The 22,411-nt window shown below is 41.5% G+C and overlaps 1 protein-coding gene across 1 annotated transcript in view; it reads right to left on the bottom strand.

The window, feature by feature from the left end:
* Positions 1-2,293: 2,293 nt before the first annotated feature.
* Positions 2,294-22,411, bottom strand: part of LOC141252891 (uncharacterized) — a 73,924-nt gene continuing 53,806 nt past the window's right edge. The window contains exons 3-8 of the mRNA XM_073670649.1: positions 17,426-17,655; positions 14,977-15,086; positions 14,724-14,911; positions 14,502-14,612; positions 5,344-5,479; positions 2,294-2,739 (exon numbers count right to left, since the gene is read on the bottom strand). Of these exons, the coding sequence (XP_073526750.1) occupies positions 2,569-2,739; positions 5,344-5,479; positions 14,502-14,612; positions 14,724-14,911; positions 14,977-15,086; positions 17,426-17,655 (946 nt within the window). The 3' untranslated portion in view covers positions 2,294-2,568. The remainder of the gene's footprint in view (positions 2,740-5,343; positions 5,480-14,501; positions 14,613-14,723; positions 14,912-14,976; positions 15,087-17,425; positions 17,656-22,411) is intronic.

The following is a 22,411-nucleotide window of genomic DNA, read 5'->3' on the forward strand; positions in this document are numbered from 1 at the left end:
ACATCTAGTCTTGTGTCTTTGTCCCAAAAGGATAAAGGTTCCTCATTTTTTTTTTTTTAAATGAAGGGGGAAGGGAGCCCTTCCTCTCAGGTCTTCTGCACTCCTTTTGCACCAGCCTCTGAACCTTTTCATTTACAACACCTCTCAGGCCTAGCATCCCTAATGCACATGGCCGATTGGACTGCTTTAACTAGTCCATCAACCTTATTCAACGGGAAACCATGTCGCCCCAAGCCACTATACGAGGACGAGGCCGATGACTAGGAACAGCGAGTCGACCTCGTAGTTTGATGGGAGGGAGACATCAGAAACTGGGGAGATCTCGTTTCCCTTTTCTGCTTCCCTTTCTTAGAGAGGGCCTTGCTGATCTTTGCCTTAATGATGGTTTTAAGACCAGAGGAAGAGCTAGGCATCTCTTCTGCAAAAGTCTGATTAACAGATGACTGAAAGCCTTTTATGATAGCAGACTCCTAAGAGGGTTTTACACAGAGCACATCCCTTGTTCTTAGTCTAACTAAGGCACTTTTTCCCCTGGCAAAAAGCCGATAAGAAGCGATACCTTATTACCAAGTGAACTTTCACAAAGATCACTTACCATCCCGACTCAAATAACTGGTACTGGGTTGGAGGAAGGATCTTTCGCAGCCGGGGGACCATCTCTAGAGGCTGCAGCTTTGTCCATCCTGCTAGAGCTTCATTGACTGGATCTGCTTGCACATCCCCGTCTATCTGCAGTCCGGCTGCCTCTGCTCACGGAAAAACAGTAGCTCCTGGGTTTCCATGCAGTGGCATCTGCTGCTCACATTATCTCCATTGTAAACTAATAGGGGACAGATGGGGCTGGGTAGCCATGAGTAATGGTAGATCACCACTATATAGTGGCACCTGCTCCCGGGACTATACATTTCTGGGTTATCCCAGCACCATCCTGCGTTCATTTCCCACACCCAGCCTTTAGTCCTAGTACGGATTGATCCAGGTGTAAATGCCCCTTTGGGTGAGTTACCTGTCACGTCACAGCACCTCCCAGTGACGTCATCAGCCACACCTCCCGGCTGTCCCTGCACACGCCGTGCCCGCTTTCAGGTGACTGGCGCTTCCGGTTCGTGCCCACGTGACTGGGGAGGGGGGGGGGGGGTTAGGATGCGGCAGGCATGGCAGTTGCTTGTGCCATGCTGAAGCCTGGATGCCGCTACATGGCTTGCCATACACTCATGTGCCAGCCCCCTTGAGCACACCCTGGTGATCCAGAGGTCTGCACCGGCCGGGGCAGAGAAAGTATCCATGCCCCTTGCCTGCAACCTAGCCGCCATGACAGAAGGATACTTTCCGACGATCAACAGGTAAGCCTGTCACAGTTTCCCACATAAAGGATAGGAAACCAACTGATGCGGGAGAAAGGTGCCACCCATTTTTAGACAGATGATCCCCTCTCTCGTGGTGCTGTCATGGGTGATCGATAAAGAACGCTTAACTTTTTTTTTTTTCCTGTTAACTCCAATTTCTCCTTAATTATTTAGGTTTTATTTTCAATCCTTAAAAGTGGAGTAAAAGTGTGACACCATTGTTCTCAGCTGCAATCTGGGAGTCAGATGCTTCCAGGGATCATCCCATGCTGTTCTTCCATTTCAACATTTTCACTGCCATCCCCAGACCTCCTTGTAGCGTCTGCCGGAAAAGTGCTCGGATTTGCTCTTGACTCCCATTATACTCGTTACTTGAAACAAGCATTAGCAGCCAAGCATTTTAGTGCTCGCTCATCTCTAGAAATTAGCCAAAGCCCCAGCGTGCCACGCAGTCTACCAGGTTATTTATACAGTGGCTGAGCAGTGTATCTCACCCAGTCCAGGTCCCCCTCTTTGCTTCTGCTCACCAGGCCCCATACACCAGTAATGGCAGCCCTGGCTGAACCACACAATATGCCACTCTTATCTCAGATTGTAAGCAGGTCCCTTGTGTAATATAGAATTCAAACAAATATGTCTGATATTGTTTGTACAGGTGAACTTAATTGTGAAGTTCTGCAGAATATGTTGGCACTTTAGTAATAAAATATAATAGCCTGGCATATGCATAGAGTCTGTATAATTTTGGATAGTTAATCTTTTTGGCATTGTTATATACACATTTTTGAAAGCCTCAAACAACCATTAAGAATCTAAAAATGGGTCGTATACTTTAAGCATGGCAGCCCCTATAGGTTAGTACTTGGTGGCAAGTAACAATGAATAAAAGTATGGTCATACTTGTGAAATAAAAACAAGCAAAATACACATAACCCTTTATTCTAATAACATTTTTATAACAACTCTAAAAATTTTTTTTATATATCAACTGGTTTTTCAAACAAACATTCAGGATATGGATATGCATCAAAAAACCAATGGGCTATTTTAAAGGCCTGCCAGAAAAGCACTGCTACAGTTAAACCCAGGGATGTGCACAATATCCATTTGCAACACCCAATTTTGAAAAAAAAAAAACACGTCAGGGGAAAAAAATATTTTTTTGGTTGCAGTGTGGACTAATACAAGGGGTTATTCTGCCCCTTAATCACATCATAAAATTTCACTCAGAATCACTACAGTCTCCCAACAAGATGTCAACTTCTTCAGGAAAACTCAAGCCAAGCTCAAAGCGATCTTCAATAATAGCAAGGGTTAGAGCACACTGCAGAAAGTCAAAGTCATCTTCTTCACTGAAGTCTTCTTCACATATTCCCATCAGCTGAGAATAGGACTGTAAAAAAAAATTTAAATACAGAATTTTAATGTGTTGTCTAGAATATACATTTTTTTCCATATAAACCAGAAATATCAATATATCTGTTCATGGAATGTAGTTGATATTGCTGTTCAGTCCTATATACTTCAAAGGTTAACAGCCCTTTTCCAGCTGTAGCACTGCTACTGGGATAAGGGGGGCCGGATAAGGAAGCAAAAAGCTCATTCTTAAGAAGGGTGGATGCTTCAAAAAGGGACCGTCAGTACAAAATGAATGTTCAAAGCAAGTACAGGTGCTCAGTGCTTTGCAAGAGAGGTCAATCATTTAAATACACCTTACCTCCTGCTTGGTTTCAATCTTCACCCTTCCCTGGTTCTATGAAGACAGCTGTGAATCAAAAGGGGAGGTAGGGAGGGGTTGGAGAAGGAGTGAAAACAAGCAGGTGGGAAATTATTTACATGACTGACCCCATTGTGAAGCACTGAGCAGTGGTACTTAGTTTGTCAGCGCAGGATTATTGTTAACAGTCCCATTAAAAAGGGAGCGTCAGCACAGGAGGACTTAGCTATGCCAAGTGTACACCGAGTGCCTGTACTTTGTTGCTGCAGAATTAAAGGGAGTCTGTCTGCAGAGAATGACTGTTCAGAGTTCTGTGATCACTGGTTTCCTGCTGTACTATCCAACTGCAAAGATGCAGTGTCATTTGTTTACCTCCCCCCATAGGCTACGGTCCCAAAACAGCCCATTCAATTTCTCAAGCAATATATACATTTCACACAAACGCAAATATATAAAAACATGTATTTAGCATGCAGTTTCAACAGGCTCGACTAGTTAACTGGCAGCATGTGGATGAGTGGGCTTTTCGCAGCTCACGAGTTGAGGTTTCTAGAGCTGCAAAGAAAAAAAAAACAAAAAAAAACCTACAACTCTAGATTTGATGAAAACTGCTAAAAACTAAGTAATACAGTGCAAGAATCAAGGTCCCAGTCACTGCTTTAAACTACTCTTTGTGAGCAACATAAAAACTAGTGACAGGTTCTTTTAAAATTAGGCAAGCATATTTTACCATTTTGGTTTTCCCTGACAAATTAGGGATTTGTGGGTCAAGAAGGATTTTCTCTCCAAGAAGCATTGGGATGCATAAACTTTTTTTGCTCATAGTGCAGGATGCCAGACATTACTGCATAAGTACAAAGTTACTTTGACAGACATGTATAGTTTGTGTTCTTTCTGCACATTATAAATGGCATGCTACAGGGCAAATCAATACTTTACGAGGTGAAGCAATTCCATTAGCAATTGCTGAATTTTATGTTCAAAATGCAATTTTTTTAAGAAGAGCTTTATTATACAGGTTGTGAAGACTAAGTAGAGGAGAACCACCAAATGACAGGTCCAAATCAGAAAAGAGAAAGTAAATTACATAAACAACCTTTATTGTGAAGCAATGGTTAAGTGGCGCTACATGCACAAGCATGTCCGCACTGCAAAGCCATACATATAATATAAAAAATCATTTATGTTGCTAATACAATGTGCTGGACTGACTACCAGAAAAAAATGTGAAGGGAAAAGCAGGTAGATAATATATGATTATACATCATGGCTGATAACCAAAGAGCCAACGCATACAATACATATACAAATATGCAATAAATAATGATTAATATATGCTGTATGCATAGGTGCTGGTATATTTATAATAAGTCAGTGGCATCATACCCTGTAAACCAAAGATGAATCAATACCTGCTTAACTGGTCCAGCTACATAAATGGCACCGTGCGGCACAGCCCCGACGCACGTTTCGGACACACATCCTTCGTCAGCCCCTGCCATTTATGTAGCTGGACCAGTTATGCAGGTATTGATTCATCTTTAGTTTACAGGGTATGTCGTCACTGACTTATTATAAATATACCAGCACCTATGCATATGGCATACATTAATCATTTATTGTATGCATTGGCTCTTTGGTTATCAATATATGATTATACATCATGGCTATCTACCTGCTTTTCCCCTTCACATTTTTTTCTGGCACTCAGTCCAGCACATTGATTGTCATGCATTAGCAACATCAATGATTTTTTGTATTATATGTATGGCTTTGCAGTGCGGACATGCTTCTGCATGTAGTGCCACTTAAACAACCTTTATTGTGAAGCAATGGTTATGTAATTTACTTGGTCTCTTTTCTGATTTGGACCTATCATTCGGTGGTTCTCCTCTTCTGCTTCTTACCGAATGGTCTGCCATTCTAAATTGGTCCATATAGAAAGCACACTATTCCCCATGGACTTGGCGGCTTGCAGGTCCTACTATGTTAATTGTGTTGCTACATTCAGTGTTCCTTGTATCTCAGTTTATGAAGACTGCAGCAATACCATATAGAGTTAACCAATACAGATTATATATAGATGGTAACAAAAACAACAAGGGATTTGAATCCTCTCTTTTTTAGATCCATCTTGTAGGTTAGAATATAAAACGACTACATTGTTGGGGTTAGTTTATAACTATAAAACATACAAGACACTATAGTTTAGTGAACTGCTTTATGAAAGAATGCAGCCTCCACAGTCCTAGATATAGTAAAACATAGGGGTATTCTCACCAGTGCAGAGGCACTAGCCCTTCTTTGTTCCCTCTTTCTCTGTAGCTGTCCATGTGGCAAATCGTGTAGATAAATACATTCGGATTTAAAAGGGCAGTAACCATTGCTCCGAAGGAAGAATCGGCAGCGGATCTTACTGCAGTAGAAAGGCTGAATTAAGAGTCAACTTCAAAACAGCAGGTTTGCAAAACATACTCAATGCCATAATGTGACAAGTAGGTGAAATTCCCAGATTATAGGATTGCTTCTGACATACAATCTTGGTACCCTTGCAATTGTTCCAGAAAATTATTGCAATTACACATGATTTCCTGGGTGTGAATTGGAACACAAAAAAAGCAAAAAGGCAAATTGAACAATTTCACAAAACCCCTAAAAAAGGGGCCAGACAAAATTGTTTGAACCCTGTACTTAAAGTTTGGTTGCACACTCTTTGGAATAAATAACTGCAATCAATCGCTTCCTATACCCATCAACAAGCTTCTATTGCAAACTGATCCAAGATGTCTCTACAGGTGTTCAATGGGATTAAGAGCCAGACTCATTGCTGGCCACTTCAAGAAGCACCCAGAAATGTATGGAAATAAAGCAATGAAGAATTCTAAAGTTTGGGGTCATTGTACTGCTGGAAAACCAGCTTTCTGACACTGAGCACTATATTTAGACCCAAAATCTTTTGGGCAAGGAATCATGAAATCTGAAGATTACTAGTGTCTAGGCACCAAGTGCCAGAGGCAGCAAAACATCTGACCCTCCACCATATTTAACTGTAGGTACTGTGTTTTCTTTGTAGACTTCATTCAGTTTTCAGTAAACAGTAGATTGATGTGCTTCACCAAAAAGCTCCATGTTTGTCTCATGTATCCGCAAGACTCTTTCCCAAAAGTATTTTTGCTTGCTCTTCTACATTTTGGTTAAAACTGGAGGAGTCTAGCTTTTTATGTCCATCAGCAATGGGGTCCTCTTGCGTCTCCTGTCATAACGTTTCATTTCATTAAAATGTCGATAGATAGTTCACGCTGACACTTATGCACCCTGAGCCTGCAGAACAGCTTGAATTTCCTTCGAACCATCCTGAGTCGCAACCTTTCAGCAATTTTTCTCTGCCATCCACATCTAGGGAGATTAGCTACAGTGCCATGGGTTGTAAACTTCATTAGGTTGTACACCGTGGACAAAGGAACATCAAGAACTCTGGAGACTGACCTGTAACCTTGAGATTGTTCACCAATTTTGGTTCTCAACTCCTCAGATAGTTTTCTTCTCCTTCTATTCTCTATGCCTAGTGTGACACACACACACACTGCAAAGATTGAGTCAACTTCTCCCCTTTTTATCTGGTTTCAGGTGTGATTTTCATATTGTAATAACTTAGCCACTACCTGCTTAAACCTACGGCAGTATATAACCTCAGTATTAACAATATTAATCAGCTGAGAGGAAAACTCTTAAAATATAACTTATTTAATCCTTAAAAATTACTTTGTACCTCCAAACAAACAGTGATACAAAATTTTTAACAATGTGTGTGGATCTCACCCATTCTCTTATCTGTGGGCATCCTCCAGGTTTTTTTTCTCTCTCTCCAATTCAGTTGTTTTGTATCACAGAGAATAAATCTACCTTGTCGTGCCACTGATAATTGCTCCCGCCCTGACATGGGCAGTACCCAAGTGTATCTATTACCCCACAAAATAATGCCTTCCGATGCGTTTCTTCCTCCTCAAAGAGGATTCATCAGGGGAGTGACTCATATCTTGGGGAGCACTACAAAAAAGTGACTAAGTGCTATTAAGTGCTATGTGGTTTAAAAATATAATTTCTTGTGGTACAGAGTGCTGTTACCACCTTCAAAAGTGCAAAGAGAAAAAGGGGGGGGGAGGGGGTCCTCCACATCTTACTTCTCTGTTTAAATATACTGTTTTTCTCTCCATTTCTGGGCGTCCCATGTCACTTCCGGGGTGGGGCTTAATTTGCTTTATCATTATCATAATTAACAACCTTTTTCTTACAGGACGTTACCCTCCACTATTTTTAAATGTTACTATATAATTTTATTTTAATAAAGATCCAATTCCGCTTATGCTTTAAAATAATGCTCATATCGCGGTGGCATTCTGTTTATTACTGAGGAATGCCCATGTGATCCTTTTCCTCCTATTGTGTCCATATCCTAGGGTCATAAGCCTCCCATATGTCAAAATATGGAGGTCACCGGACATATATTATATCATTTACAGCGTCCGTTATCTGACTCCCTCTCTAGCGCTACGAAAATATACTTCTTCCGCCATTCTCGGACGTCTGGAAAGCAAGCCTTCTACGTCATTTCCGGGAACCCTGAATGTGCGCTCACCGCGTCACTTCCGGACTGCAAGTATACATGTTACCTTGACTATTTCCGGGCGTTTGGAACGCATAGCTCCTACGTCAGCCCGGGGTGTGCGCTTCTCAGGGAGCTTCCGGGAGTCTGGACCACAAGCACTTTTCGGGCATCCACTGTGCTGGTCATTGACATAAAACACTAAATCATCCGTTTAGGCGGAAATTTTGTACAAGATTCAATAAACCCATTTTACAAACAAACCAATTTTATATCCAGGTTTCCCTTTTCATGATAATCGTTGTTTAACATTACTCTCCTTTATTGTATTTAGGGAAATCGATTGATGCCACCTTAATTTCAAAAACATTGGGAACCTTTAATATTAGATCTCTATAACAGCACTAAATCAAGTCCTTTTGAAGTAATAATATCCTGACTCTTATTTATAAAGTGGGCCTCTTTTTCAAAGCATCATTACTAAAATAATTACAACGGTTGTTACCCCAAAATCGGACATTCGAGGTACGTACAGTACAGACCAAAAGTTTGGACACACCTTCTCATTTAAAGACTTTTCTGTATTTTCATGACTATGAAAATTGTACATTCACACTGAAGGCATCAAAACTATGAATTAACACATGTGGAATTATATACTTAACAAAAAAGTGTGAAACAACTGAAAATATGTCTTATATTCTAGGTTCTTCAAAGTAGCCACCTTTTTCTTTGATGACTGCTTTGCACACTCTTGGCATTCTCTTGATGAGCTTCAAGAGGTAGTCACCGGAAATGGTCTTCCAACAATCTTGAAGGAGTTCCCAGAAATGCTTAGCACTTGTTGGCCCTTTTGCCTTCACTCTGCTGTCCAGCTCACCCCAAACCATCTCGATTGGGTTCAGGTCTGGTGACTGTGGAGGCCAGGTCATCTGGCGTAGCACCCCATCACTCTCCTTCTTGGTCAAATAGCCCTTACACAGCCTGGAGGTGTGTTTGGAGTCATTGTCCTGTTGAAAAATAAATGATGGTCCAACTAAACGCAAACCGGATGGAATAGCATGCCGCTGCAAGATGCTGTGGTAGCCATGCTGGTTCAGTATGCCTTCAATTTTGAACAAATCCCCAACAGTGTCACCAGAAAAGCACCCCCACACCATCACACCTCCTCCTCCATGCTTCACGGTGGGAACCAGGCATGTTGAGTCCATCCGTTCACCTTTTCTGCGTCGCACAAAGACACGGTGATTGGAACCAAAGATCTCAAATTTGGACTCATCAGACCAAAGCACAGATTTCCACTGGTCTAATGTCCATTCCTTGTGTTCTTTAGCCCAAAAAAGTCTCTTCTGCTTGTTGCCTGTCCTTAGCAGCTATTTTACCATGAAGGCCTGCTGCACAAAGTCTCCTCTTAACAGTTGTTGTAGAGATGTGTCTGCTGCTAGAACTCTGTGTGGCATTGACCTGGTCTCTAATCTGAGCTGCTGTTAACCTGCGATTTCTGAGCCTGGTGACTGATAAACTTATCCTCAGAAGCAGAGGTGACTCTTGGACTTCCTTTCCTGGAGCGGTCCTCATGTGAGCCAGTTTCTTTGTAGCGCTTGATGGTTTTTGCAACTGCACTTGGGTACACTTTCAAAGTTTGCCCAATTTTTCGGACTGACTGACCTTCATTTCTTAAAGTAATGATGGCCATTCGTTTTTCTTTACTTAGAATTTGTATTATGGCAAGAAAAAAGCAGCTAACAGTCTATTCAGTAGGACTATCAGCTGTGTATCCACCAGAATTCTGCACAACACAACTGATGGTCCCAACCCCATTTATAAGGCAAGAAATCGCACTTATTAAACCTGACAGGTCACACCTGTGAAGTGAAAACCATTTCCAGTGACTACCTCTTGAAGCTCATCAAGAGAATGCCAAGAGTGTGCAAAGCAGTCATCAAAGAAAAAGGTGGCTACTTTGAAGAACCTAGAATATAAGACATATTTTCAGTTGTTTCACACTTTTTTGTTAAGTATATAATTCCACACGTGTTAATTCATAGTTTTGATGCCTTCAGTGTGAATGTACAATTTTCATAGTCATGAAAATACAGAAAAATCTTTAAATGAGAAGGTGTGTCCAAACTTTTGGTCTGTACTGTATGTGTCACCCTCTTTGTTATTCTGGGCATATAAACATTTGGCCTCTTTTAAAAAATGTAAAAGGCATCCATCTATTAAAGAAAAAAATCTGACTTTTAACTGGTTTCAGTAGGCGGTCCTTAACGTAAAAAATGGTTGTCTCGGGATGTTTCAAGGGGATTACTATACAAAACAGCTATAAGTAAGCTGTTTGTTTAGTCCCCTAGGAGCCATAGTACCTAAACGGAAAATCCATCCATCTTCTTTCTGCTGTAGGATTCGGTCCATGTTGCCCCCCTCTAATGTTAGTCTTCATGTATTCTATTCCCATGAAGGAGATTACTCTAGGATCTCCTCCATGTACCAAATTCACATGTTTCGCGATTGGAGTCTTTTTAATTTGATATATCATTTAAGTGCTCCCCTATGCGTCGTCTCATCTCCCGAATAGTCTTTCCTACATATTCTTTTTTGCAGATACATGTTGCCTTCTATATTACAAACTTAGTTCTGCAATTAATAAAGTTTCTAATCTCAAAAGATTCTCCAGTAACATTACTCACAAAGGTCTTTGTACTTTTCACGTTCGGGCAGGCTACACAGCAGCTACATTTGTAGCAGCCCTTCGGTTTTTGGGGGCACATAATGACTCCGGATTACTCTTTCTCCAATTTTTCTGCTTCTACGGAACGTAACTTGTGGTGTAGTGCCCACTGTTCTCTTTAGATCCTCATCCACTGTTAAGATCCCCCAGTACTGCTCTATGATCTTTTTTGCTTCTAAGCCACAGTTATCAAAAGTAGCAATAAATCTTACACAGTCCGCATTTTCTTTTTCTTTCCCCAAAATTTTAGGGGTAAGTAAGGTCTACCTCCTTTGCTTCAATGCATATTGATACGCCCTTCTAAGAACCCAATCAGGGTATCCCCTTTTAAATCTTTCTCTCATCTCTTTTGCCTCCTGTATGAATTCCTCCTCAGTGGACAGAATCCTACAGCAGAAAGAAGCAAGATGGATTTTCCGTTTAGGTACTATGGCCCCTAGGGGACTAAACAAACAGCTTAATTATAGCTGTTATGTATAGTAATCCCCTTGAAACATCCCGAGAACCATTTTTTACGTTAAGGACCGCCTACTGAAACCAGTTAAAAGTAAGATTTTTCTTTAATAGATGGATGCCTTTTACATTTTTTAAAAGAGGCCAAATGTTTATATGCCCAGAATAACAAAGAGGGCGACACATACGTACCTCGAATGTGCGATTTTGGGGTAACAACCTTTGTAATTATTTAGTAATGATGCTTTGAAAAAGAGGCCCACTTTATAAATAAGAGTCAGGATATTATTACTTCAAAAGGACTTGATTTAGTGCTGGTATAGAGATCCAATATTGAAGGTTCCCAATGTTTTTGAAATTACAAAAAAAAAAACAAAAAAAAAAAAACACTAAATCATCCCTTTAGGAGGAAATGATGTCAATGACACGCACAGTGGATACCCAAAAAGTGCTTGCGGTCTAGACTCCCAGAAGCGCCGTGAGAAGCACACACCCCGGGCTGACGTAGGAGCTATGCGTTCCAAACGCCCGGAAATAGTCAAGGTAACATGTATACTTGCAGTCCGGACGTCCGGAAGTGACGCGGTGAGCGCACATTCAGGGTTCCCGGAAATGACGTAGAAGGCTTGCTTTCCAGACGTCCGAGAATGGCGGAAGAAGTATATTTTCGTAGCGCTAGAGAGGGAGGCAGATAACGGACGCTGTAAATGATATAATATATGTCTGGTGACCTCCATATTTTGACATGTGGGAGGCTTCTGACCCTAGGATATGGACACAATAGGAGGAAAAGGATCACATGGGCATTCCTCAGTAACAAACAGGATGCCACCGCGATATGAGCATTATTTTAAAGCATTAACGGAATTAGATCTTTATTAAAATAAAATATATAGTAACATCTAAAAATAGTGGAGGGTAACGCCCTGTAAGAAAAAGGCTGTTAATTATGATAATGAAAAAGCAAATTAAGCCCCACCCCAGAAGTAACATGGGACGCCCAGAAATGGAGGGAAAAAGTATATTTAAACAGGGAAGTAAGATGTGGAGGACCCCCCTTTTCTCTTTGCACTTTTGAAGGTGTAACAGCACTCTGTACCACAAGAAATGGACGCTCACCACTGTGAGGTCCATTAGATGATATTTTTAAACCACATAGCACTTAGTCACTTTTTTGTAATGCTCCCCAAGATACGAGTCACACTCCCCTGATGAATCCTCTTTGAGAAGGAAGAAACGCGTCGGGAGGCATTATTTTGTGGGGTAATAGATACACTTGGGTACTGCCCTTGTCAGGGCGGGAGCAATTATCAGGGGCACGACAGGGTAGATTTATTCTCTGTGATACGAAACAACTGAATTGGAGAGAGAAAAAACCCTGGGAGGATGCTCACAGATAAGAGAATGGGTGGATTACACACATTGTTAAAAATTTTATATAACTTTGTTTAAGTTATATATGTACCAGATGGGATTAATACTGCTAGTTTTCCCCAACATGTCATAAGAAGCTCACATAGTGTCCTGTTTTCACGTTTTATATCCTTAATAAGGTTTGCTATAAGAGAAAATATATTTATCAGGACCAAATTAATTTTTGTTGGCCCTCTACTATACGAGGGGTCGGTCGTGATATTTGGTTTGTAATAGGGGTGTATGAGTGATTTATAGTGGACAATGGAGGTACAAAGTAATTTTTAAGGATTAAATAAAAGTTATATTTTAAGAGTTTTCCTCTCAGCTGATTTCTATGTGATTTTCATACTGCCCACACCTGTTACTTGCCACAGGCGAGTTTGAACGAGCATCACATGCTTAAAACGAAGTTGTTTAACCACAATTTTTGAAAGATGCCAACCATTTTGTCCGGCCCATTTTTTGGGGTTTGTGTTAAATTATGTCCAATTTGCCTTTTTCTCTTTGTTTTTTGTGTTGTTCCAATACACACAAAGGAAATAAAAAGGTGTATAACAAAACGTGTATCTGCAATAATTTTATGGGAGAAATACGTCATTTTCTGGAACAGTTACAGGATTGCCATCACTTTACCTTTAAAACAAAGCAAAAAAGTTTTAAACAAAGTGTCAGAAAAAACTAATAAAAATTACTGTTTTTTTCAAACATAGTATTCCACTATAGAAAGTGCTGCAAAGAGGGAAAAAAAAAAAAAAGGAGGGGAGGGAGAAAAACGTACTGTTATGCCTAATGTCATCACCAAATTTCATGCAGGCACAGTAACAGACGGAATCATTCCTGGTAGATAATTGCTGTGTTACCCAGCCAGCATCTGCCTCTTAGAGCAGCAGGTGGCAACAAGATATGCCAACTGTCGTCAATTTCTGACGGCTGCATTTGAAGTTTGTGGCTGATCTTTGATTTATACACTGAAATACAGGTTAAAGTCCCCAATAGGGTGGGATGACAATAGGTAAGGGGTTTGGCATTAGTGTAAGTTATTTATACAGCATATTTGACACCAATAGCCAAAACTCCAAAATACTGCCGCCCGGCTTCCACTTCCCGCATCCTTGGGATGCAGACCACTTTGAATACATTAATGGAGGATGAGGCTACCTGCTCCTCCTTCCACCAATCAGCGAGCGAGACAGCAGACGCAATTACTTCATTTCATTGCGTTGTAGCTGGGAGTCAGTGCACAGGAGCAGAGTGCTGGGGAATGTGAGCGAGGGGAGGGTTTATTTTTTTTTTGTCTTTCATGTGTGTAAGAGAGGTTTACATGTAAATAGGAGGCCATGTGGGGACCCATTTTGAAAATAGTGGGCTCAAACGATGATTGAGGCAGTGTTGGTGGTGGTGGGGGTCGCTCATGCTGCATATATAGGGGTTGTCCGCATACTTAGGGCAAAAAGGTCATCCGGATTGTGCCCAGTATACTGCATACACTGTCAGGTGGGCGACATTACACTGATTAAAATGATACCTTGGTTAATGAAATCCGTGCTGTGGTTCTTGTGTAATCTTTACTTTCAGTTTGGAGATAATGATATGCTCGTGCTGTGTGGGGGGCGGGAGGGATCTATTTGGCGCTCTGCTTACATATTCATCTGTATGCTCTTATGACACTGACCTGACTTTTATTTTACATAATGCATCTAGAAGAGTGGGGCTAGGTAAAATAGAAGGCAAGTCAGTGAAAGCACAGTGAGCTGTCATAAGAGCATACAGATGAATATGTAAGCAGAGCACCAGATAGAGACACCCCCCCCCCCCCAAAAGCACGAGCATAGTGTTATCTCCAAACTGAAAGTAAAGAACCACAGGACGGATGTCATCAACCAAGGTATCATTTTAATCAGTGTAATGTCGCCCACCTGACAGTGTATGTAGTTTATTTAGCACAATCCTGCCGACAGGTGCGCTCTAATTCTGCTCAATATTAAGTGATAATTTAGAATTACAATATGATATTAAAATTGAGCATAATTAATTTCAGTCATTGACTCGGCCCTCCACAACGGTCACGGTCTCATGTGGCCCCTAGGTGAATTTAACTTATCCAGAAAAAAACAGGTCCTAATATGGCTATTATAAAAATATATTTAGGATTAAGAAGATGGTTCAACATGTAACACCAATACATTCACTATACAAAATAATGATTTTATTTATTTTTTTAAAATATCTGTTTACCCAGTCTTTGCTTTAAAATCCTCAATCAACTGTACTTTCTCATCAGAGTCTTCAATCCAGTATCTATGTGGTATAAAGTAACTTGACTTCACACGACACTGTGGACATCCCCTTTTTATGTAAAGACAAAAAAAGAACAAATGTTTTGATGTTCTACTTTGTCCAGAGGATTTGAATTTCTAAAATGATCCAAGTATCATTTATCTTTGTAGTGACACTTACTTTATAACCTCATGCTGAAAGTCTCGAGTCTTTCTCCAACGTTTAATACAGCCAACACAATAGGCATGACTGCAGTTAGGCAGAATTCCAAATACTCGATCTTGCACCATTTGTTTATCATACACTTTATCCATACAGATCCCACAAACAACATCCCTGCTGCGTTCATACTGAATGCCTGCATCCTCCTGCAATGAGAATTTAATTGGTTAAACATGCATAAATTACAGCTGCTCATGATGACTATACCAACCCTTTTCGAATGGAGAGTTTTCAAAGGTGTTCGTTGCTTTGTCTCATCCTGGCATTCTGCTTCTTTTGATTTATCCAATAGTATTGGGCTAGACGAAGATCTGACAAGACCTAAGAAGAAATATTCTTAGTTTTGGGCACCCTAGGGTAGTACCATGTAAACTATAATATAAAATACATTTTTAACACTATTTATGTAGTGTTTATATACAGTCGTGTGGAGAAGTGTTTGCCCCTTCCGGATTTTTTATTCTTTTGCATGTTAGTCACACCTAAATGTTTCAGAACACAAAACAAATTTAAGACAAAAGGTAACACAAGTAAACACAAAAATGGTGCTTTTAAATTAAACGTCCTTATTATTAAGGGAAAAACAAATCCAAACCTACAGGGACCTGTGTGAAAAAGTGATTGCCCCCTAAACCATTTTTGCCCAGTCTCTTATAGGGGAGTCATGAACACTGACCTTAACTGAGGCAAGCGAGACTTGCAGTTCTTTGGATGTTGTTGTGGGGTCTTTTGTGACCTCTTGGGTTCATTTTTGCCGACTGGCCACTCCTGGGAAGGTTCACCACTGTTCCATGTTTTTTGCCATTTGTGGATAATGGCTCTCACTGTTCGCTGGAGTCCCAAAGCTTTAGAAATGGCTGTATAACTTTTTCCAGACTAATAGATCTCAATTACTTTGTTTCTCATTTGTTCCTGAATTTCTTTGGATCGCAGCATAATTTCTAGCTTTTGAGGATCTTTTGCACTACTTCGTTTTGTCAGGCAGGTCTTATTTAAGTGATCTCATGATTGATAAAAGGTGTGGCAGTAATCAAGCCTGTGTGTGGTTAGGGGAATTTTACTCAGATTCCAAAGCTGTGATGTGATAAGCCAAAGTTTAAACATAAATTAAGGGTGTGGGGGCAATCACATTTTCACACAGGACCCTGAAGGTTTGGATTTATTTTTCACTTAACAATAAAGACCTTCACTTAAAAACTTAATTTTGTGTTTACTGAAATATTTAAGTGTGACAAACATGCAAAAAAATAAGAAAATCAGGAAGGAGGAAAACACTTTCACACCACTGTATTCTTACATATTGCTGATTTAAATTGGTTGTCCCCGCTAGGATAACCCCTACTCAATCTAATTGTTTTTATTTTCACAGGGACAAACAAATCTACTCTCCTTCCATGCCAGTGCCATTCCAAAGGTGTCAGCACACTTATGCCTGGGGCTCACATGAGGTTATGACATGTGAGCCTTGTGCCAAATCAGTGCTGGCATCACTGTCCCTGCCTTCAGCCATATACGTAATCAAGAGGAACTGAGAGTTGCAACTGGCCACTCACTTTCTCTTGCTTACCTTTTCAACCGTAGGCGGGGACATGACGCGATGGCCGACTGCACAAGGCTCACGAGTCTTAACCACACGTGACCACCAGGAACGCGAGTGTAGGTACCGCTGAAATGGTCCCAGCATGAGAGGAGAGTATAGGCGTTTGTTTGCCAGTGTGAAAATATTTAGGTCGAGAAGGGATTGTCCTAGAAGTAGACCTTTTTAAATAAAAGAATAAAGAAAAACGCTGGAGTGGTGTTACTAGTTTAAGATCCTTGCTTCCAGTCTTATTCTCATCAGCTGCAGTCTTAATCTGTTCCCAGCGCCGCTCCTGTTGCTCTACAGCAGTTTGTGAGCTGCTGGATCGCTCCATTGTTTGCTGGAGTGATCCGTAAGACACAACGTAATGTAATTGAAAGCCAGAACGAGGCCCTCAGACTTACATTTCGAGCTTTTGACCGTTAACTCTGACTTCCGGTCAGTCAGAAGTTGCAGTCACAAGACTGCATCGGGTGACTGGATGGCTGATAAGTATAACACTAGGGTCATGGAACTTAGATTAGTAGCACTACTCCAGCAAAAAAAAAAAAAAAAAAGTATGAGTGGTGCTTTAAAGAAGCATTCCAATTAACTTTTTCTCCATTAAATGTGTGTGTGTGTGTGTGTACATGCATGTAATGTAGTGTGAGTAGTCACCTACCAGTGCTTAATCCAATGTCCATCACCGTTCTTCTGTGAAGTCACTGCTCTGCAGACTGCCTAGGTCATGCTGCGCTCCATGAGACCCAGAAGTGTCTTTTACAATGAAAGCTTAGGCTCTTTACAAAATACACTTTGGCTTATGTATAGTGCATAGAACGAGCTGGCTAGTTGGAATTGCTATGACACTCAGAAGCAGAGAAGACCGGCGCTGGACACAGGACAAAGTGGTCGTAAGGGAGTATATTAGCAAAGACACAGTACACTACATGCATGTACAGAAAAAAACAAAAACAAAAAAAAACAAAAGGTGCAGCTGGGTGTACGCTTCCCGGCTTCAGAGGCGCACTGCCTTTAAAAAAGTTTAGAAGGTGGGTTCCAGTCAAGCTCTTTAAAAGTACCAACCAGTCTCCCATGTCACCTGCATTCCGTGGTACAAATTCTGGTGCAAGTGCCCAGTCTTCTCTGGGTAACTGAACAGGCACTCTCCGATTTTCAAATGTATTTGACTGCAAAGTTGTAACTGATGGTTCGGAGACTCTACGGCCAACTCGACGGTTATCCACATAAGGAACAATGGAAGGCTCAGAGACTCTACGGCTGTCAGGGTAGTGTGAATCAGAATGCTGATATTCTGGAAGGTGTAGGAAACTGGAGAATGAAAGCAAGTGTCAGTAGTTAAAAACAATACACCCAAAAATAAAATGAAACATTTCAATATATTCTAGGCAACCACTGAGTTTAAAAGTAGTTGTCCACTACTAGACAAACCCTTAAATGCGGAAATGGCTCAAGCAAAAAAGAAAAACCCTTACACAACAACTTTAAATTTCCAGATTAGTATCATTTTGACAGTCAGTGTCTCACAGCAGTCACTGGACATCGTTAGGTCACGGGTTCTGCAGCCTTTGCATCTCCAGACAGAGCAGATCCGTTTGGCTGCAGTATTCACATTTCCGTCAATCAAAGGCTGCTGAGATGTCAAGCAAGGAGACACTCACTAAACAGAAGAGGCAAGAATGTTTTTTTTCATATAACCTCAGGCACCTTTATCATTTAAGAAGGGGTTGTGCAATAGTGGACAACCACTTTAATCAGAGCCATTGACTAAACCGCTGTAAACCTGACATTAAAGGGGTATTCCCATCTCCAAGATCCTATCCCAATATGTAGTATGTGTAATAATAATATTAGCAAATATCTCCAATTAGAATTGTAGTATATTATTTTTGATTCTCTAGGTCTCTTTTCTCATGTGCAGGCATTGCAGGACCTTAGGTATCCATGGTTACGTCCACTAATAAAGTTAGTTAGCTAGCTGCTAGTGGTCGTAACCATGGATACCTAAGGTCCTGCGATGCCTGCACATGAGGTAAGAGATAGCGAATCAAAAATACTATACCACATATCTAATTGGAGGTATTTGCTACTACTGCTACAGCAGCTGCTGCAGCTACATAATGGGATAGGATCTTGGAGATGGGAATACCCCTTTAAATTCAACAGCAATATAACTTTATAAAACTAGAACAAAACAAATTAATGTTCAAAAAGCTGTTAAAATGTAGCTTTACATTCATGCCGACAGCTTTAGATTGATTACACACACACAGTAATTTTTTCCTTCATTCCCAAGTTTAAACTGACAATTCAGTAGAACTTGCAGTACAGTGCCTGCCTTTTGGCGCACACCTCACCATAAATCTTACTCCTGTCAGGGAATGGAGTTAGGTTTCCAACGTAATTTATGACCCAACTTGTCAAATTTATGAGGTTTGGTGTCACACCCTCATTCTATTCCAGCTCCACACATTTTTTTGGAAACTGGCCGAACTAGTGTGAATAAGACAAGTTGCAAAATTTTTGCAACATCTCAATATGTGTTACGATGGATTTCTGGTAAAAATACTACTTAAAAATACTGATCAAGCCAAGAGTGTTTCAATGACGGACGCAGACTGACATGCCTTGTCACATGCTCTTCCATTTATGACCATTTTATGGACAGTAGCTAAACAAGAGGTGGTGTTCTTCTTATAACAGCACTCAACTTCCAAGCTGAAATATTTCTTGACTAGCCATATTTCCCACACATGTTCAATTCATACAAAACGCAGCCAGCACCTTCAGGCTGTGTGCACACGATGCGTTTTTAATGCGTTTTTGCAGCTGCGGAAACGCATTAAAAACGCATGGTAGAAGGGCAGCAATGTTCCCCAATGATAATCCGCATGTGCTGTGCACATGCTGCGGAAAAAAACGCAACACTACCAATTATTTTGCGGAAGTGCTGAGTCTTCGCCGCCATTGACTTGCATTAGATCGCATGGATTACGCATCACTGTATATGTAGATGCGTAATCCAAGAGTTCTAATGTGCGGATGGTACCCGGGTGTAGATGAGAGGAGACTCTCCTCCGGACCCAGGTACCATTAAAAAATCTGTAAAAAAAAGAATAAAATAAAAAATAAATGTATACTTACCTTCTGTCGGCCCGTGCACCGCTCCTGCTTGGTTCCCGGCACTTTGCAGTGAGTTGAAGGACCTGCGCTGACGTTAGAGTCATGTGACGGGTCACGTTACGCCGACAGGTCTTTCAATTCACTGTTGCCGGCAAGGGAGAACGGAGTGAGCAGGACACCGGGGGCCATCGGAGGGTAAGTATACATTTATTTTTTTTTATTTTTACCACTCTCTCGGGTCACACTATATAAATCCATGCAGTTTGCAAGGATTTATATAGTGTGACTTAGTTGTCACAAGCACTTTCCAAGTGATGCTAACATCGCCTGGAAAGCGCTTGTCAATCCACATGCGGAAATGTCAGTGGGTAACCGCTCCATTTCCGCATGTCCCTGGCAGGAAAACGCATGTACAATCCGCATGCGTTTTTTTCTGCCAGGGAGATGCAGAAATGCTCAGGAAAAAATCCTGAGCATTTCTGCATCGTGGGCACATAGCCTTAGGCTACGTTTCCACAATGAGCTTTGGTACTGTTGAATTTCTACACCATTTCTGTATTTTTTTTTAAATTCAGTTACTAAAAGCCGCTTCGTTTTTGATACACTTCCTGGTTTTTGGCTTTGACAAAACTGATATACTTAGGTGCGAGAACACACTAAAAACGCAAGTGCGTTTTTTTTACCTACGGATTTTCCACATCTAATGCAAGTCTATGGGAAAAATTTGCCCAGAAATTTACATGCAAGAAAAAACACTAACATGAGCTTTCTCTAGCAGCATCAAAAAACGTACAAAAGATGTAGTTACTTGCCGGTAACGGGATTTCTCAGAGCCCATGACAGAACCAAGGAGAGAGGGGATCCGCCCTTCAAGGACAGGAAACCTACAGATAAAAAAGGTGGTATCTCTCTCCCGAATCAGTTGTTTACAGATCACTAGAGGACCCTCAGATTAGTAACACAAAATTTAACATTTTTAAAGGTGCTTATCAGGAACACCATGTGACTACATATAAGTAACAAATAAGTGTGCACACCCACGTGTGAAGGGAGGGAATGTACGGGTGCCATCATGGGCTCTGAGAAATCCCGTTACTGGTAAGTAACTACGTCTTTCTCCTTCGCCCCATGAGAGCACCACGGAGAGAATTACAGAGAAGTATCGTTAGGGAGGGACCACCGCTTCCAAAACCCTTCTACCAAAAGTAAAGGTCTGATGAAGAGGTTAGATCCAGCTGGTAGTGTTTAAGGAATGTAGAGGGGGGAGACCAGGTTGCAGCTCTACATATCTGTTCTATCGAGGCACCGGCTTTTTCCACCCAGGAGGCTACTAATGCCCTTGTCGAGTGAGCTTTTAGATTCTCCGGGGCGGTTTCCCCACTTGACGAATATGCCGGGGAGATGGCATCTCATCCATTTTGCCAGTGTTCCCTTGGAAGCTCTTTGTCCCTTCCAAGGTCCCTGGAAACAAACAGAGAGCCCTATCCTTTCTACACTCTCGTGTGGCCTCTAAGTATTGGATAATGCACTTTCTGACATCTAAAGTGTGTAAGTCTTTTTCCCCCCTGTTTTTAGGATTAGGGCAAAAGGAAGGAAGGGTGACCTCCTGAGATCTATGAAAATGTGACCCCACTTTAGGTAGGCTGGGTAAGTCCTGAGGGTAACCCTGTCTTTTAGGATTTGCGTGAAGGGGGGCCCTGCCGATAAACTTTGTATGTCGCCAACTCTTCGTGCCGACGTGAGAGCTATTGAGAGTGATGTCTTAAGGGATAGGGTTTTTAGAGACGCATCCGTCAAAGGTTCAAAGTGAGGTTTGGCTAGGGCTGTAAGGACTAAATTTAAGTCCCAAGAAGGAGTATTTTGAGAGGGGATGGGACTAGATCTAGATTCACCAAAGCATCAGACAGACATCCACCTATTTCTGGCTAGGTTGCAGTTGTATAGGGCTCCTAGTGCCACCACTTGAACTTTCAATGTGCTCGTGGCCAGACCCCGTTCCAACCCCCTTTGTAAAAACTGTAAAATGGAAGCAAGAGGGACCTCCCCTTGTAACTTAGAACCTGAATATGAAAGGAATTTCCTTCAGGTTTTCCCGTAAAGTCTGGTAGTTACGGGTTTTCTACTATGTTGTAGCGTGGTGATCAAATTTGGGGAAAACCGTTTATCCATTAAGAGCACCCTTTCAAAATCCAGGCGGTCATGTGTAAGTTTGCTATTTGGGGATGGAGGACCGGTCTCTGGGAAAGGAGTTCCGGAACAACCCAGGGGTTGGAGGTAGACATAATCCTCAGCCAGGAAAACCAGGGCCTCTTCGGTCAGAAGGGGGCTATCAAGATTAAATTTGCCCTGTCTTCCCTGACTTACATCAGAACTGCCAGAATCAGGGCAATCGGGGGGAAAGGCATAGGCTAGATGATGGTTCCATGGAATTGTAAAGGCATCTAGTGCTGCTGGGTTCCCCTTGGGGTTTATCAAGCAGAATGTGTCTAATTTTTTGTTCTGACAGCTGGCAAACAGGTCTATGGAAGGATTTTCCCACATTTCCATGATATGGCTGAACACTAACTGATTCAGCACCCACTCACCTTGTCTCAACGGGGTCTGACTCAGGAAGTCCGCTGTGAGATTTTCTGTTCGTTTTATGTGGAGTGCAGACAGAGACCCCAAATTGTTATCTGCTAACAGGAAGATGGATTTTGTTACTTGCAATAGAGAATGGGATCGGGTCTCCCCCTGGTGATTTAAATACGCCACTACTACCCGGTTGTCCGAGAACACTTACATGGTGGCCCTGAGTGTTTAGAAATTCTGAAAGGGCGAATTTACCGCCAGAAGCTCCTTTATGTTGGAGAATGCGGCTTTTAAAGAGCTACTTGGTTGTTTAAGTGAGACCCCCAACCCTGGGGCTTGCATCTGTAGTCAGAACCTGAGAGACTGAGACCAT

Source organism: Phyllobates terribilis, unplaced genomic scaffold, assembly GCF_046119375.1.
Source record: "Phyllobates terribilis strain yellow unplaced genomic scaffold, ASM4611937v1 Scaffold_2__4_contigs__length_985480577, whole genome shotgun sequence".
Lineage (NCBI taxonomy): Eukaryota > Metazoa > Chordata > Amphibia > Anura > Dendrobatidae > Phyllobates > Phyllobates terribilis.